Below are 19,394 nucleotides of genomic sequence, written 5' to 3'. Positions count from 1 at the left end.
TTTCAGCATCACAGCAAGGGCCCCTAATTTTTTATATATTTTCTTGCAGCTACCTATTATCTTGTTTGTCTCCTTCTGGCATTGAAGTTCAAGTGGAGCTAAAAGCTGTTGGGTTAGACCTAAACTGTGTACGCAGGCATTGATGTTCTCCAGGCCTGTCACTCAGTCTCAGGCCTGTCCTTGGAGATAAGACCCATGGCCAGCTTGGACTGATCGATGACGGAATCTATACAAACTCTCTCCCATACAATTTGCTCTCTTTGTCTTTGTCATTTGTTTGTCATTTGTTTTCCCCTATTGGTACTTCACACTCAGAATCTTACCCTTTCCTTGTCACACTTATTAGAATTTGAAGATAAGTCTCATAAAACAAAATGAGCTGAATATTGATTTGCCTCTGTAACAATGCGGCTGTTCTACTGTTATATAGTGGTTGTGTTGTTCATGTATTCCATTATCTATGCCGTTGGTAACATTTTAACCAGAAAGAAGACCCAGTTGGTACTATTAGTGGGTTTTCTGCCTGCCTTCGTGCACCTCAGCCAAGGCTACTGGGAAAAAAAAATACAAATTTGATGTAGTGCTTTAAAAATTGCTGTTCCCTTTCCCAACCACTCAAGGACTAATCCATTGTTCGTCTTTCCACCTCCCCCCAACTCCCAATGTCCCCCTCCAGCTAAGGTCAAGTCAAAGTGTGCCCCTACATTCTTTGCCTGCGCTAACGGCATCCACTGCATTGTTGGAAGATTTCGCTGTAACGGCTTCAGCGACTGTCCTGACGGGAGTGACGAGGAGAACTGCAGTGAGTCTCACACGGCACCCACAGTCAAAAGCACTTTTATGCTCGAGGCCATGCTCACAAGAAGTGTTTGGAAGGAGTACTGCAATGTTATATTCCTGACATGAGGACATAAGATTATTTTTTATGCATCATCCGAGCTTAGTATTAAGGTGGTGCAGCAGTTTTACACATTAGTATCTTATTACTCATTATGTATCAGAAAAACTCTTGTACAGTCCTGTTTCAATTAAGTTGGAGAGCAGTGTAGAATGCAGATTTGGTCATTTAATCTCTATATGCAGTGGAGCACAGAAGAAAAAGAACATGTTAAATGTTAAAAGAGGAAAATATGTTTTGTAAAATGTCAGCTTTTTCTGAGTTTAATGTCCACAACAGACTTAAGAAGAGTTTGGGCAGGAACATATTTACCACTGAGTTGCATCACTTCTTCCTTTTACATCTCTCTGCAAGTGTTTGGAAACTGACGAGACCAACTGCTGTTTTGAAAGCACAATGTTTCCCCTTTCATGAATACTATAGGATTTCGGCTGCTCAACATTTTAATGGTTTCGGTGAATGACTTGGTGAGTCATTCGGTCATTCGGTGAGGTCTTGACTGACAGGCCACTTCAGCATCTGAACTATTTTATTATAAACGAGAGCTGTTTTAATGTAGGCTCTCCCTGGGAAAAGACGTGATGTTGATGGCAGCATAATATACCCTTATGTAGTGTTTAGCAAAAACATTGGCTCAAATATGCAAGTTACTTGAATAAGCTAGTGAACTGTGTTCAATAACAGTGATATTTAGAAGTGTTGGAAGGATTTTAACACAAGAGCCTGAAGCAGAGCCTGAGGATTATGTCCATTATATTGTAGGTACATTGTATTATACATTTTATTATACAATGTAACATAATTGACAAGACCCTATATTTCTTTGCAATTTTATTTTATTTAATTTAATAAACTAGAGTGTTTACACACACACAGTCTGTCAGAGTGTTTAGCCGCTTTCCATCCATCCAGCTCTCTGCTCCTTTTTTATTCAATTATTTCACTGATCTGATGGTCAGCGCTTTTTCTGTATTCGAAATCAAATCTGTCATTTATTAGCAGATTATTATTTTCTGTACTGACCAGCTTCATTGAATTTAGAAAATAAAAACAAATTTAGAATTTTGTGCCACCAGCACACACCCAGAAAAAAACCCAATTTGATAGAGAGGCAATCGGAGCCCCTCTCCTTCCTGTTCCTTTGTCATTTTTCACGGTATTTCACTGTCACAAGTAAATAGAAAATGCTGCAAAGAAAAATGAACTGACATCCAAACTTCCGTTTGTGGACGTTAGACAGTTTTGTGCCTGAGACGCAGCACATACACGACTAACTGTTAACTATGTCCTTGCCATGACTTGGTTATGAACTCTGGATGCAGGTCTGATATCTTTTTTAGTTTTCTGCATTCCTTCTCATATTTTCAAATTCTGTGTGTTCATTTATGTCTTTCGCTTGAAAGGATTGAAGTCAGCTGTCAAGTGTTTGTGTCTCTTCTACTTATGTTGAATCTTTTATTCTACTTTAGAACATAAAATGCTAGTAGCAACTGGGCTTTAAATGACAAATGCTGTGAATTATAAAAGTTCCAATCATATTAACTTGTTCAAACGGCTTTGTAACTGATACACAGAGTTATGTGCACACATCCCTTCTTTGCTGCTTTCTCAGAGAGGAAAGTGAATCAGGCCAATCAAACGCCATTGTCAGAACCAGTTCTCTTCGCCTGCAGACCCATGCTCACAAATCTAATCTAGCCATTTAAATGGAGCTTTGTTCCATGCTCGCAGCAGATTCCGCGTCACGACTGTGTAGCTGTCTGGATCCTCTCACAAGATAATTGTGCCTCATTTTACAGCAGCTAGAACAAAGGCAGAAACTGGAAAATAAGCTAAAAAAGAGCAGTGGTGCTCTGCAGGGTTTGATATGCTTTTGTTTTTGAATTTCAGTTTTTATTAGACTTCACCACTTGAATGCTTAACCAGGTCACACAGTTTTTAATGTTTAATTTACTCTCAGAAAATGCCAATTAAACATTCATACTTTTCTTTAGTATTATTATTATTATTATTGTAATTATTTTCTTTTCTTTTTTTTAAAGTCTAGTGCAGATGGAGTGAGATTAATAAAATATAAAAAAACAGTGAATGATTGCATAAGCCAGTGTTAGATATAAGTCTGCTCTCACAGAGGACAAGTAACTCACAAATAGGTTTCTATCTCTCTGACACACTTACTGACAGCTCAAAGTTTTTCTCTGTAACCCCCACCGAGTTAACTCTTGCTGCTTGACCTTTGTCCCGACTCAACCACTGCAGGCAACCCCCTGGTGTGCTCAGAGGCTCGCTTCAAGTGTCGAAACGGACACTGTGTAGACCGCAGCTTCTTGTGCAATGGTGAGGACAACTGTCTGGACAACAGCGATGAGGAGCTCTGCCTGACCACAGCAGGTAAGTCTTTAAGCCAAATGTATTAAATGGTCACGCAAGCATGAGGAAGAAAATGCAGGCCTCCTTTTTAGAGCTTGAGATGGAACATCTTCCCTGGCACGGGCAATAGGACACCCGCTCGGCCTGAGGCTGGGGATAATTTACTGACAAAGATGAAAGTCTTATTGATCATTAACCGACATTTTTCTGAATTTTAACACCGGTGTTAGGTGGCATCTGACACATTTTACCAAACTTCAAACTACAGGAAACCTTAACAGGTACTGGAATTGTGAAACGGGAAATATGTGAGTTGGTATGCGTATATTAAGGATATGAAACTATTACAGATACCCTGCAGTTAAGATATAAAGTGTACCCGATGCATAAAGAATTTAGCAGCATACTATCTGCCAGACACTATTGTAAAAGTTTGGTATGGCTAAATTAAGACATAGTGTGTGGCACAGACACTTAACACAAATAAGTGCAAATTAAAATCAGCTGTTCCTCATCACAAACCCCAGATGGCAGGATCACATTGACGCTTTATAGTCACGCTCTCCTGAATAAAGTAACACATTTTTGGAGTATATTGCTTAAAAACCATATTACAATATTACAGTAGAAAACATCAATTATCTGAAACTAACTATGTGAAAAACCCTACATTTTAAAAAATATAAAGATTTACTACATTCGTATTTTTACCAGTTTCACATGCATTTCAATCGCACAGTGCCTTGACTGTAGCTGATAAACTTCATTTTGAGACTGATAAGAAGATTAGTAAAACCACTGCGGGAATCTAAACAGACTAAACAGAATCTAGACTCTGGTTCAACCTGTCAGAAATAGCTGCAGAGACATCTGTCAAAGATCAGTTTTCTCTCAAGGTTAAAAGAGGAAGTTCTGAAAAAAAACAAATACTGGAAGTGAACTGCGCAGCATATTTCAAAGCTGTCGGAAGCTTTTAGATGCTCTGATTTAATTGGATCAAATGATGATAATGGAGTTGTAATATTCTGCCACTCATTATGTCGTGTCATCTGATGCTTCTGAAGACATCACTTAATAATGCATCCCGCAACCCAAAGCCAAAGCCACTGATTTATCAAACTTGATGCCAAAGAATAACGGTGATGTGATTTTATTCCTCACCGTGCCTGTTAAGATGTTAAAAAAACACTACTGTGTAGTGCTTGGTGTGTGCTGTAACACGTATGGCAGAATCCTGGTAATCAGTCTGATGCAGTCTGTTACAGAATGTCTTTTTTACTGTCTGGCACTTCTTATGTCTGGCAGTTGGCTGTCAACACGTCTGCTGTCTGTCCACTGTACGTCCACAGGCAAACCGGTGATTTCTAGCAGCAGTCAAACCCCAGTGCTCTCCTAACCCCAGACATCCAGTTATGGACCTCCAAAAAGAATGTTTGTATCTCTGTCATTCTGATTTGTGCTGAAACCAAAAAAAAGATAAAAAAGATATTTTATTAATCGTTTAGCAACCATTGACCGCAAGATATTAAGACTATTGAATATAATATGATAATATTGAATTTCTGACACAGAGACCCGATTTAAATGCAAAAGGTCTGATAAACAGGGTAGGAGCTCTGCAGCAATTACACACCAATTATCAAAATATGAATGTGCTAAATCTTGGTGAAAGTTTGTATATGGCCTTTATTCTTGAAGGAAAAAACTTTTGTTACATTTTTCCTCAACAGTGAAGCGTTGCTTTGACAAACTGAGTAAATATAGATCATATCCTGCTTGGAGGGGGCTGTTTATTCTGTTGAATATAATTCCTCTAGTTTTATATTACTTCTCAAACCAACATTAAATATGCTAAAAATGAGTCAACCTTTTTGTTTATGATTTGCATTAGGCAAAGGCTGCATTAGTGAACTTATTTATTCTGTGTTTGTGTGAGAGAGAGTAAAGAAGTGAAAAGGAGTTTATTCTTAATTACTAGCTCATCCCTGTCAGGCTCCACAGCTCAATGCAAAGACACAAAATGCTGAATAGAACTTTATTGTGATGCAGACATATTGATCGATATCTGTGTCCGCTGCACTTAATTTCCTTGTTGACAAGTGGGCAATAGTAACTCCAGAATACAACTTAAAATCTTTCAACTTAACCCTGGATGAATTTAAACAAGATTGCTTCTGTTGATTATGATTTTTAAGAAAAATGAGGGTTGACATAGATCAGGGCAAATGCCAAAGAAATTGATTGGAATCCTCACCAGAATTAAATCAGTAACAAAAAATTTATTTATTTATTAAAAGGTCTGTAAATAGTGTGTCATAGAGATTTTACAGAATATTTCCAACCTTAACAGTTCTCCAGGTTAAGAAAGTCTCAGGTTTCATGTGTTTCTAAGCAGAAAAATGCATGATTTCTCAATTATCCAGCTCTGTCGTTTGCAATTGGGCTTGCACAGAGTTGTGCGCATGCTTCTTACCTGAGAGTGTTCTAGAGGTGCTATCGGTAATATTCCTGAAGGCTCATAGTCAGCACAGATTTAGTAGTTGTATTTGTATGGATCGTGTGGCCTTTTTTTGCCATTGAAATTGCGAGTTCTGTCTTCTTGTGGCCGTTGGGACAAATCAAGGAAAAGCTGGCTTTGTTTCATCATTCATTTATTTCAATCAACACAACATGCTACGAAGGAAGTGAAGCCCTCACTGCTGTTTGCACTCACACACTCTCTTGCCTCACCTACTGCTCTGACTCTGCCTCTGTCTATAATAAGCACAGACCTGCAGGTGACAGATAAGACATACAATATCCGCTCTAAGCCACCTGAGCATAACATCTTCCTCACTTTTTCCTCTGTCTGTCTCTCTCTGTTTAACTCGTCCTCCTTCTTATTAATAATCACTTGCTTCCGTATATCCACATTTGCTCGTGCTGTTTGCAGTGTCGAGTGAGAGCACGACTCGCAGGCAGACCATTGACAAATCATTGTGGTATTTATATATATAATGGTGCCAGACTCTGACATATACAGAAGCAGCACCATCCTTTAGGAGTTTTTTGATGCCCAAGTGTATTCCTTAATTTCTGATTGCAGTGATATTGACAATGTAGGAAAGAGCTCCCGTCAATCCTTATTATTTTATTGGATGGGTAATTGATTTTTGAAAACTGAGAGAAGTGGCAAAGTCGCAGATAGGCCAGCGTAACAAAAAATGCATTGGCGGAATCGTCCCAAAGTGAGAAGAAGTGGGATGGGGTAACTGTAATGGATATCTGAGATAAAGAAATGGAAAGAGGTCCACATAAAAATCACATCGTGAACTCGAGATGGAGTCGAGGAAAGCAATGAATAGCAATGGGCAGGAAAATGGAGGTAAGCAAAGAGAGACAGGTTATTTGGCAGAGAAAGGCAGGGATTTGGATAGAAGTTAGTGAGGGATACTGATAAGCTGGAGAGGATGAGCACTGCATCCATCTCAAGCCGAGCCCCGAGGCCGAACGGTGTAGCTCTGGAAACGGGAATGACATGAAAGCTAGTTTTGCAAAGCTGAGCTTCTCTTTGCCATTCTCGTTCATCCAGACTTCTTACCAATAGGGATAGAGAGTGCTGTAGGGAGTGCATGTTTACTCCTGCTAATGGTTGTCGAAATACCCCCATCAGGCTCACAGGATTCACTCAAATAGTGGGGGCTCCATATCCAAATAAGCATGTGCATGAGTGGGTGTTAGCGTTCAAACACAATCAGACATTCAAGAAATTGGAGTATATCTGATAATGTTTTTTTATTATTTACTTGCATTAAAAGAATGCTTTTATCTCCAGACAAAACTTGCCGAAGGTCACTGACACATTCAGGGAACAAAACTAATTAGCAGAGCTGACTTTTAAAAGACACTTTTGAAAAAAGAGGCCGCTTTTAGAGTTTTAGGAGCAAAGTAATTGATTTACAATGCTCAAATTAGCGTCTCTCATTATGCATTTGTTGACACTGGAGACAAACTGTTTCAGATGTTGTGGGGGTTGTTGGAGATTGAGATGGAGGTGTGAGCACAAATCACTATCACAAAGAGGCTTCGTCTTGATCCATTTTTCCTAAGCAAAAAAATGTAGTGAATGATGTGAAAGTAAGAACAGAAGGCCAGCGGATGATTTGAGGGATTCAAAAGTTCTCAGCTGGATTTGTGCGTTTTGAAGATAAGGGATCCTTTGTACAGTCAGGCATCAAAGAGTTGTTTTGTTTTTAATTTTTTAAGTTTTTATGCATCAGAACTTGAGGTTGTAAAGTTGTGGTCGTGAAGCTTTCAAAAAGTTTCATGATGGACCCCACATTTCCACATCATGACAAAGATTTATATTCTCACTTCTACATGTCCTCTAGACTCTAGATTTATTTTAATGTCTGTGAAATTATTGCACAACTAAAAGTCAAATAAACCCTTCAACAGCGTAGGCTGTAACTCAAAACCACTTGAAAAGCCTCTCAATGTTAATGGGGCTCGTTCTTTGAGCAAAAGGGGAACATTGATTCTGCAAATGCTTCAGAAATGTTTACAGATAAACTGGACAACCTCTGTCCAGTTTATCCATGCATCCATCCATCCAGATGAAGTATCCATCAAATGTGTCTCATTTGTGGGCTTGAAAACATAACAATCATAACATGTTTGTTTCTATGAGATAAATAAGATTAAGCCATAAACTGGTCAGCCATTTGGACACGGTCTAAACTATCTTAATTTACACAAAGGACCATCACGATTATATACTTCACTGGTTCGGATGAACATTGTTGGCATGGGATCTGCTGAGCCAGGTTAACCAGTAGTCGTCAAGAGAATGCTGTAAAGTAAAATGAGTACATGCACAAGGAGGCAGTAATGAATTAACTATTCAGTGTAACATAATGGCACAGTATCTCTTGGTTTGGAAAATTTTGACAGGGTTGTTTCAGAGCATTCCAAGAGCAAAACAGAGCTGAGTATTTACAGAAGTGCACGGAAGAATTACAGGACATTCATATGAGTAAAATTTCACTGGAGTGTAGAAAAACATTCTGAGGTGGAGGGAGTGTAAGGGCAGATTTTTCATAGAGAGCAGTGCAATATCTGAGTGTGAAAACAAGAACTCACTGTAATATACCACCATAGCCATCAGTGTAATTACTTGTCTGCAGGCCCTCAAATAGTCAGAGTGAGATGTTGGGCACCAAGCTGCCATGTATCATTAGTCTGAAATGAGTATCTTATCACAACATTGGCAGCTAACATCACCCTTGACCCTTATGGATTTTATGAAAATTGACTCACCAACTAAACATGTTCCAAGATCTGCAAAATTGATTGGTAATGAGAACATGACTATGTATAATTGAACCTGTCAGTTTCTGTTGTACATTTTGATGAGCCTCTCAGGGAGAACAACTTGTATTTGAGGGGCTCGTCGGGGGACTTTGACGTATTTAACCACAAATTTTCATCTGAAACACTGCATGCTAGTAAGCTTCCTTTTGGCCACCATAACCACAAACCCTTTTTATCCTCACGGACGGTGCAGTAGGCACTTTTAACATCTGGTTCGTATAGTAAGCGTGCACTCTGAGACATAAAATCCCTCCTTTCTGCAGAGTAATCTGGAGCTTTCTATTTGTTAATATCCTCCTCAGGCATAATGCAATGATTTGCAGCTCCTCAATATATTCACTAACTCTGCATCTGCTGTTTTGCATAAGTACTTTGCAGCCAACAACCTGTCTTCACAGTGTTGCCATTTACAGGGTCAATAAACACCAGTAATTCAGAAAGGGCTGAATATACAGTGACTGTATGGTGACACCTGGCAGTAATTCCTTCCTCTCCATTAACGCAACCAGTAAACTAGACATTAATATATAGTGTCAGTCTAATGTATAAAGAACAAAGGGTGTCAGAGTGATTAAAATGCCTCAGCCCGTATTCATTGCTGGTATTGTTATGGCTTGCTGTTAGCTGCTCACACAGCCACATCCTCCCCAGTTCATTACTGCCAGACAAATAATATAGGTGCTTCTGATTAGAATGACAAATTAATCCATGTGCAGGTTTTGTTGTAAATATGTGTGTGACGCTGAGATGTTGATCTGTCCGTGCCCTTGTCAGCAGCGCTCAGAGAGCTGGCAAAGAGAGAAAGGTGTGGGAGGGAACGTGAAATGGTGTAGGGGAATATAATGGCAGGAGACTGAGGTGTGGGAGTGGAATGTAATAGTGCCAGTTTATCAGAGCCAACACACAGTTGACAGGCACAAATAAGGGGGTTGTTACACATGTCAACACCCAAGGATTTGAACTTTGGAAAAGTTTCAGGTTTTTCCTTTAGATGGCCTAAGGCATGCTCACAAAGCAGCACTAAGGGGCTTAGGAAGGTCCATCTGTTGCAAGATGCTGCCAGTAGTGTTGAGCTGCCGCTTCCAGTTTCTTTTATTTGAATTGTAGATTAAATTGATTTCTACATGCTGTGTAGTGGGAGTGTGTGTTCTTGTATGGAAATGAAAATGGAGATTGTGAGTATGGATCCAACTGATGTGGGCACTCAGTTTTCTTAAATAGTATTCTTTGCTTTAATTAAATTATGTTTGCTTTTGTTGTGTCTTTTGTCGCCATTTGCCTCACCCTCCCAATCACCAAGGCCAAGTGTCAGTATTTTCAGAGCTGTTGTTGTTTAGGGGTTTTGTTTTCTTTGGCTATGGCTACAGAAGGTTAAGTCTGGGGACCAGAGCTTGCATGATTCATCCATGTCCTTGAATCTGGACCAGTTAGCCGTCACTCTTCAGGCTGCTGTAAATTAACAGCCTTTCCCTCCGAAATTATCCTCCCTCAGTCACCATGGTGATGCTGATCAAGTGACTACCAGCACCCACAGACTAGGCGAGGAATTTCACTCTGAACAATAGCTCCACTGTTGCAGTTGGGTAGAGTTGTACTTTTTATATAACCACACAAAAGACATTGTTCTACAGTGGTCACTGACACAGAACATCACAGATATTAAAACTAAATAGCAGAACAGTATGACACTATGATTAGGACTTGTTTTCCCTTTTTTTTTGCAATTCTTTTTCAATAAGTAAATATGATAATTAACTGTACTACACAGTTATGATAGAGGTGCTGTATGTCAAACAAATCAAATAGAGGGCATTCAGTTGACCAGTCTTTTGTTAAAATTGGCAACTTGGAGCCACAATTTGCATTGATTGATTGTATGATTACTTGTAGGCAGAGGGAAGGTGAACATAGGCTGTATGGATGAGGGATAAAATGTTAAGGATTTTGTTCCAGAAGTGTTGAATGGGAGTACAATGTCACTTAGTTTCAGGGATGTTATGTATGCTGCTGAACTGCCTGTAAAGCTTTACCCAGTGAGAAAATCTGGAACTAATACAGGATTATCAAAATCATTTTAATGTTGATCTTTAACTGAATGAAATATTTACTTCTGGAACAAGTTGGGAATTCAAGAGAGGGTTTAGTTCTGAAAGATGTGTCTAATATGTGAAAGATTAGTGTGCAGTTATGCAATGTAAAAAGGAAGTAAACGGGTATTTCAATAGAATGGGGTATATTTTCCATGTGGATGTTAGAATTAATAGAGAGAATATGCAGTTTGAGCTGCTGCTATTGAGAATTTTTTTTGGCTGAGGAAGCCTCTGTTTGTCTCTTGTCTATCCATACGTTGTCTTGGATAGTTGTCTTGACTATCCATACGTTGTACCTGGTTATTCCAGGTGGTGTATTTTTCAAGTAAATTTCCAGAGGAAGACTTAATGTTGTACATCCTTGATTCCAAAAATGTTGGGACACTATAAATGTAAAAAAAAAAAGTATCAATAGCTGATAACAAACCAGATGCTCCCTCTTCTCTTTAGTCCAGAGGATGCCTATAATTTCCAAAAAGAATGTCAAATGTTGATATGTCCTGCCACAGAACAGCCTTCCTCTCTCCTGAGTCTATTTTGAATGAGCTATGGCTCAGAGAAGACAGCTGTGTTATTGGATCGTGTTCACATATGTGTTATTCTCTGCATGTTAGAGCTTCAACCTGTATTTGTGGATGGCAAAATGTTCACAGACAATGTTTTCTGGAAATGTTTCTGAGCCTATGCAGCGCAGTGCACTGCCGCCTGAGGGCCTGAAGATCACAAGCATCCAATATTGATTTTCAGCCGTGTCCCAACATTTTTGCAGTTGGGTTTATGATATAGTGTCAGTCACTTGTTGATCCACCTTAGTCTGAAAGAACTGAATTTATATGTTAGTCTGACCAAATTCTGGCTTTTAAAATGCATAGTAACATGTCTGTCTGAATGAAATTGTACAAAATTGAGCTTCTCAAAGGTCGACCGACACATCCAGATAATGCATTCTGGAGTCAAATTACTCTGCATGTATATGCTCAACAGGACTCAAATGGGCCTAGGCGCTCCTCACATGCTCCAAAGTTACATCTTCTTGTAAAAATAGTTAAGCATATACGTAAAAAAATCCCAGATTTTAGAACTGCAGCGTAAACTGCTGATCATCATTCAAGTAACTTATTGACAACATCTCTGTGGTGAATTTGGTTAAACAGATATGTTAGATGATCTCCCACAGAGAAAGTTAAAAACGGGAGGATGTCTTGAACCTTTTCTCACACTGTCTGCAGGGATGCAGTACCGGACATTTGACTAATTAACTCAAACACTGAATTATTGTCTGTAATCAGATTCTAGGCCATTAGGATACTTAAGTGACACTATAAGATGTAAAACCATAAATACAACAAAAATATTCTCACTAGCTCATTGATTTGTGCTTCTATTTGCATTTGAGTGTGTTAAGGCTGGCCTCAGCTGCTCCACTTGTCTTCTTCTTCCACAGTTGGCTTGAAAGATGTGCCCTTTTCTCACCCCTCAGTCACGGTCATGGGGTTTGCTGAGAGTTGAAAGGAGCTAATATCACTATTTGAAGTATTTAGTGCTGGAATGTAGCCCTACTCAATTTCTGCAGCTTAAATATTTTAGTCATTTACAGTACCTTTCATGTTACACTTGTACAAATCTGCCTGCCTAGTCTGCATTTAGCAAACCACTGAAAGTCACAAAGTCATCTTTCTTTTTGATAATATTACAATAAAAATAAAATAAAGACCAAGGGATGTTTAGACCACCCCAGTGTCGGATGTCTGCAGCTCATATATCAAACTAAAATCCTTAATTGTTCAAAAGTGGTGGCAGACATGTTTGAAAGTTTAAAGATGATTAACAAAGTCCATAATAAAGTTAATGCGCAACAGAAGGAACTTGAGAGGAAGATGTAAACTCCTAGTTTTTGGTTTCTCCTTGAAACATTTCCATTAGTTTACTTCATTATTCTTTATATCTATCGACTCATTGTGGCTTAACAGTAGGGGTTAATGCTGCTTTTGCACTTTTGAACTGAATATGTTTCAGCGTACAATGGAGAAAAAGGATCAAACCTGAGCTAGAAGCTTCTATAAATGGGATTTCATTATCCTGGATAGGTCTGATGAATGTTTTAGAAATTTGGACTGTAATTTTCAAAAATGGTTATGTGCCCAGAACTTAATTTAATTTCAGCCACGCTATTTTTATGACCATATTATCTCTTCTCCAAGCATGTCTAATGCACCCATCCATACAGGAAGTAGCAGAGTCAGACAGTTGTATAACCATAGTCTGCTGGGGTCAGCGTTTTCAAATTTTTCGAATGAGAAATTGTACCAGAAGCTTAAAATTCTTGTACTTTAAGCAAATTTATTATACACGAGTCATAGCCTTGAAAAGAAGTAGTGAAACACCACCTACAAATTAGAGAGGGTGCATCCACATGGAGCTGCCGCCCCCCTTCTCATGGTAGAGTTCTCGCTTGTTTGTTGATGCAGTGAAAATCACTGCAGAATTGTATCTGTTTTTAATGCAGTGCTGTCTGAAGGCCTGGAGATCACAGCCCTTCAATATTGATTCAGTTATTCAATATTCAGGAACAGCCGAGCCAGTGACTCAAACGAACTGAACAAACTGATAAGGAAGGCTGGTTCTGTGCTGGGGACTGCTCTCGAGCCCCGAGAGGAGATTGTGCAAAGAAATTTTTAAGATTCAAGATTGTTTATCATCAGCCTAGCCATAGAGGGTTGAAATAGCATTCTCTGGAGCAACTGGTGTACATTTAGTAACACATTTCAAGACATAAAGGGCATCTGTGCTATGACAGTGTAATTAGACCACACAATAGTGGAAATACAGTATCAGATTATGCATAAGCATTGCAGCACAGATTTAAGTTAAAAGTGTCATTGCAGTATGAATGAGGTAGATATGAGACACTGTAAACAGTTTTAAAGTGACAGCGCAAGTGAGATTGTGGTAGATATGGAAATGTACGTTTTAGAGTCCAAGTTCTATGGTGTGGTCCCCGTTCAGGCTTCTGGTGCGTGATGCTCCGCTGAACTGTTCAGAAGTCTGCCAAGACTGCTGCTTGTTGCACAAGCTGCTCAACATAATGGACAACACATGCAGAACATAGTGAATAAACAATATTTTAATCATTTTATGCAGCATTGTTGTGGACCTCCTGGGCGGGGGGCTTCACCACATCCCTTCCACACATTAGCTCCTGGACATGATGGTAGGTGGAAAAAAAAAATAATAAATAGGAAGAACTGAAATATAGATAGAGCTGGAAGGTCTTGACTCAGGTTTTCTGAAATGACTTGTGTTTTGATTTGATGCGTATGATCAAAATGGTATTTAATGGAGTAATTACCTTTGTCATCTGGTGTTTCAGAGCATGTTATCAAAAGTAATGGCTTTCTAAATGACTAATTCATACACATTTATGCTACAAAATTGGCTGTCAGGGTGCAAGGCTGTCTTACACAGGACTGTGCCACCACTGGAAAATAGCTGTCAATGCACAACTATGTTCAGACAATTCATCTTATTCAAACTAAGTTGTCTTATTTTAACTAAGACAGTATTCCAAATATGGTGTTTACATGAGATACAAATGAAGATACTCCATTCATAATACCGTTTACATGTTATAGTGCATAGTTTGGTTGAAAAGTCATGCCCACATAGTCTCCCTATACTGTTGTAGTATGTGTGCCCATCCAAATTGTTCTTTACATCCATGTCCTTCAAAACACAGAACATTAATTGGATTTTTTTTACCCGCAGCCATCCATTTTTCATCAACATACTGCTGGAGCTGGTGTTGACAAATCTCGTGACAGAGAGGCAACCCGATCTATAAAAACAAGTCCAACACAAACTTGTGGGTTTGCTCCACAAACCTGGCAACTGTGGAAACAATGGCAGGTGTCCTGAATCAACAATGTGTGTCACCAGATGGCGTGAATACCTCACTAGAATGTAATGATGAGATTAAGGTGTATAAACATCATGATGCCAGGAAGATTGGCACACTTCGCATACCCTATTTGAATTATTGCTTACTCAGAGTATTACCTTATTAAGGTTAAGGAGTGTGTAATTGACAATAAGAGCAAAAGATTTAACCTTTTTGGATTATTATTTACTGTTCCCAGTTTCTTAAGAGACTGAGAAATTGAAGTTTTTATGAAATGCAATAAGTTCTCAGCAACACCCTTGGGTTTTAGGAAGCTTTTTATAAACATTCCCTTACATTGGTCATTAATGGGTTTAACCATTTAGAGTCATGTTGATTCTGTGACGGTATCCCTGCAAAAAAAATAATCAGTGAAGAACTTGTTTTTTCCATACAGACGGGCAAACATGCAAGAACTGCAGGTGTTAGATCTGCAAATGTAGTAAACATACACTGGATCCTCGTATCCATTCATCAAAAGGACCAGAAAGGACTGTGTTTTTGTACAATCCCAACCTTCGTCGAAGCTTGAAACATTTAGCATGTAGTTTTATAGAAAATTAGAAAACAGACAATTAGATTTTGACAGCAGAGGTCGAGCGATTAGACTTGTACTATGAGCTGACATCGACTCTGTCACACAAGTTGCTAGGTATCATTTCTGATAATTCATTGATTTGCACTGATGTATTGGTTAATCTGATAGTAACTGATCCAGTGTTACTTACTAAATGGCAGCATTACCCTTTCAGCAGCTGTCAAGAGTAAAGGGAGCCTCAGTCAGCTCTTACTGTAATGAGATGAGCTCTCCTGCTAGTACTGTCGGTGTGCATTTTCCTTTTGTGTGTTTGCCTTAAAGGCATTCCCCAAAATCACACAGTTACCATGTAATGCAGAAGTGTTTTGCACTGCAGTGTTGTGAAGGTGGTTTAAGAGGTTTGAGTATTCGTGGCTGTATTTGCCTTGAATGTCCATCAGGGAAATGCCAACTGAATGGAGGGAGGATTAAATGGAATGAGAAAAATAGAAGAGTGGCCCGGAGTGAGAAAAGAGAGATTGCGTGCCAGAGAATGTGAGAAATAGATATGCAAGTACACAGTGATGGAAGGCAAGGGGTAGATTATTAGCTTTAAAAGAAAAGTAAAAGGTGAGTGTGAAGACGATGGAGTGTGATACAGAACAAGAGGGAGGGTGATGGAGATGAGGGATTAGGGAGATGGGCAAAGTCACTGAGAAAAAAAAGGATAAAACCCTCTGGATTCCTTGTGTGTTGAGACAAGGAATCAAGAGGATGGACAAAGAAGCAGGAAGAAACGAGGTGAAAATGGTAAATAGGGAACAGGTCATGGATGCTCGCAGAGAGAGAAAAATAACACCAATGAGAGTAAGAAGAGGAACAGAAGGAGAGGATGTTTAAAAAAAAGCAGGAACAAGAAATGGAAATAAGCAGGTAAACTGAGAGACAGCTGCAAGAAGCAAAGGTAAGAGCAGAACAAAGAAAAGCGCTGGGGAAAGGGGAGAACAAAGTGAATGATCAGGATCAGTGGATTGAAGACGAGCCAGAGTGGCGAGGTGGGAATGAAACAAAGCTGGTTAGACAAAAGTAGTAAGAAGGAAAACAACAAATAAAATGGAAAATAGTTTGGATGATGACAGGAGAATGGGGGAGGAAAGGAAAAATCAATTTAAAAAAAACATTTTTAAGGGGTCATATTTGGAGCATAGACTGATTAGAGGGACAGATTTGTCCCTTTATGCAACAGTGATCTAATTTAAGGCAATTACTGTGAGTCTGTATCATCTTTCTCAATTATCCTTTCTTTTTTTTCCTCATAATTTTTTCTCCTTTTGCTCCTGTGTCCATCTTTTTCTCATCACTTCTTTTATAGATTCTAGCTCCTTTTGCTCCACTGTCGATACTTCTCTTATTGCGGATTTGCTTGTTTTGTCAGTGTTTTTTACTTGTGCTTCCTCTGACAGGCTTATTCTGTTTGTTTCTTTCTCATCCATCCTTTCTTTTTATGTTGTTTTGATGCGGCCATAAAAACACCCCCATGCCTGAGGCACGTTGAGACCATGCTGTATTTTTTTAGTTTTTTTGAGGAGAACAAAAAGAACAATGCATATAGGAAACCACAGAAAGAGATTTTTAGGGTGCGTTTCACCTTTGCTGCCTCTCTTAAGCAGCTTTATTTGATAGAGAACTTGCAAATAGGGAGGACAAATGTGCCTGCAGGATGATTGTAGGTGCAAATCTGTGGAGATACATAATGAATGTGGGCTGCTGGATGAGTAGAATTACAGTATATGGTTGCAACAGGGATTTACAGCTTTAATTATAAATCCAGACTCACCATGTCTTACTAATAACTGTTTTCTAAAACAAAAACTACAAGATGAGGAGATCAGTATCTCATCAAAATGGGTCCCTTTTGAAGTAGTGGTTATTAATACACATCTGTCCCTTTTTACATCTATTTTTCCAGTACCTCACATAAAGGCACAAAAGATGCACAATTTTGCATTAGCCTTCTTATACTTATTTTTCTGCTAATGGCTGCTTTGTGAATGGGGGTCACTTTAGACAGAGCTCTATCACGCTGGTTTATCACACCCATCTTGGTTTTGTACAGCGCTGTTTAAGAAGTTTCTCAAACAAAAAAATAAGGTCAAGATGCTTTAAAAAAAAAAAAAAAACTAATGGAGTTCCTTATCTCAAGACTACATCATAAGCTTTTCCAAGTTAGATAAGCTCAAATCTCGAAGCACATTGCAAAGCATGAACTGTTTATTTCATTTTCCATCCTTGTGTGAAGCACTGTAATCTGTGTTTTGCAGCAGCCATTAACCAAAGATGATCACATTCTGTCAGCTCCATTTTATCACATAAATGAAGATTTGCATTTTGATACCCAATTAATGAAGATATTTAACGTTGATCTTGTATTTGTACATTTAAACTGTTCGCTGTGTACACATCTGTATTGGTGCTGTATCCATTGCTTTGCTCCAGCTTTGGCTTTATGGAACTGTACTCTTTTTTTGCATTTGTTGAAGTATATCTGCATGTTAAAGCTGTGTACACGGGCAAGACTGTCTAGATGCTGTTCGCTTCAGCTGTTGCTTACTCTTGTAGATATTACTCTCAATTCCAGATTAAACTTCTGTCTTCACGTGACAGTAGTTTGAAGTACAGGCTTGCAGTTTGCATTCTGAAGGAGTATCATGCAACATGTTCTGAGCAAAGCCACCTACAAGTGGCTTATTCCATGGATTTAAAAAGAATAATAAAAAAATCATAAAAAAAGACATTCTTACAAGACTGCCATCATGATGTGTGTTCCTAAACAAGTCCCGTAGCCATGGAAGCTCTGACCATAAGGAGAAAGCCCTACGAATCACAGCTTTAATGCGCTGGTAAATATTTACCCTTTTAGATATTTTTATTAACCTCAGGGGAGCTACATCCATAAATACAGAGCTGTCTTTCATCAGGTTATCTTCTGTCCAGTATTTGTAAAAGTTTTAGGCTATAATATGTGGTTCTTTGCATCTTTAATAAGTAATAGTTTATTTATATGCCTTTAATCTGTACATTCTGTGCTGTAGGTGACCACAATATGGTAATTAGACCAACAGGGTTTCACTGATGGTTGGTTACAAGTGTAGACATATCATCAACTCTGACCAGTCATTTTTCTCTTCTTGTTTTTCTTCCTTTATAGATTTACCAAATATATCTTGGCACTGCTTACAAATGTACAGATACATATGTATGTATGTGAGATACTACAGTTGTTTGACAGCAGACAAATGTTTTGATCGCTGCATTATCTGTAGCTCTGCAGCAGCTGTTTTTACCTTTAAGTCTGCATTTAAGGGCCATGTTCACATGGACTTCAGGTTCGCACTTGATTAGTCATCCAAAGAATAGAATGCTGTTGCCCTAGCATTTGGGTACCAGATCTATAACCAGTCATTCAGAGCAATGCAGAACCACACACACAAGGAAAGAAGGTGGCTGATGCTAGTGCTGCAAACATTAGCCACACCCGGCAAACCTATTTTTTATCTGCAGATGTTCAGATCAGTTGATCTGTCTGAATTTATTGTTCTTATCTAATCAACAGGTTAATCAGTTGTTTCAGTTAACAGGGGCATAAATAAAAAGAAAAAATACATACATTTAAAGTTTGTTATTAAAACTAAATCCACTGTTATGTTTCTCAATAGGCAGTTTTAATATCTACAAGAAAGGTCCTTCTGTAATTTAACCTTCTGCCGGTGTTTGTGCTTTACATTATCGTACTGAAGATAAGATATGGGGTAGGACGTGTACAGGTTAAAAAACAACTTGCTACTTGATAGGTTAACAGTTTGCAGATTCTTAGTGGAGCTGGAAATCCTTGAAAATGCTTGAATTTGAATGTGGTGTTTTCAAGATTCAAAGGATGCATGAAACTGTAATTGCACTGCTTTCATAATGAATCGCTATCTGATTTAATGATTTGCTTTTCAGTTAAAGAAACAGAATTACTTCTGATGGTTTTCCTCAGGTAGCACAGCAATATCCAAATCAACAACGGGCAGTTTAGACACAGCCTGTGCAGTAGAGGCAGTGGAGTAGCAGCATCCCCAGCTGCCTCCACTGAACAGGCTCTGCCATCCCAGGCACTTTTTTGTTTTTTTGTTTTTTTTGTTCGAGGAGAAAATGGCACTTGCAACAACCCAAGTTATTGATAGTGTT

The 19,394-nt window shown here is 38.7% G+C and overlaps 1 protein-coding gene across 1 annotated transcript in view; it reads left to right on the top strand.

Annotated features, from left to right (window-relative positions):
* The window catches only part of ldlrad3 (low density lipoprotein receptor class A domain containing 3), a 78,776-nt gene that overhangs the window by 36,461 nt on the left and 22,921 nt on the right, over window positions 1-19,394 (top strand). The window contains exons 3-4 of the mRNA XM_072385544.1: window positions 677-802; window positions 3,158-3,289. Coding sequence (XP_072241645.1) covers window positions 677-802; window positions 3,158-3,289 — 258 coding nt within the window. The remainder of the gene's footprint in view (window positions 1-676; window positions 803-3,157; window positions 3,290-19,394) is intronic.

This window comes from Leuresthes tenuis, unplaced genomic scaffold (assembly GCF_036924035.1).
Source record: "Leuresthes tenuis unplaced genomic scaffold, fLeuTen1.0.hap1 SCAF_5, whole genome shotgun sequence".
In the NCBI taxonomy this organism is placed as follows: Eukaryota; Metazoa; Chordata; class Actinopteri; order Atheriniformes; family Atherinopsidae; genus Leuresthes; species Leuresthes tenuis.
Note: the sequence above shows the minus strand (reverse complement) of the source record. Positions and strands in the feature narration are given on the sequence as shown.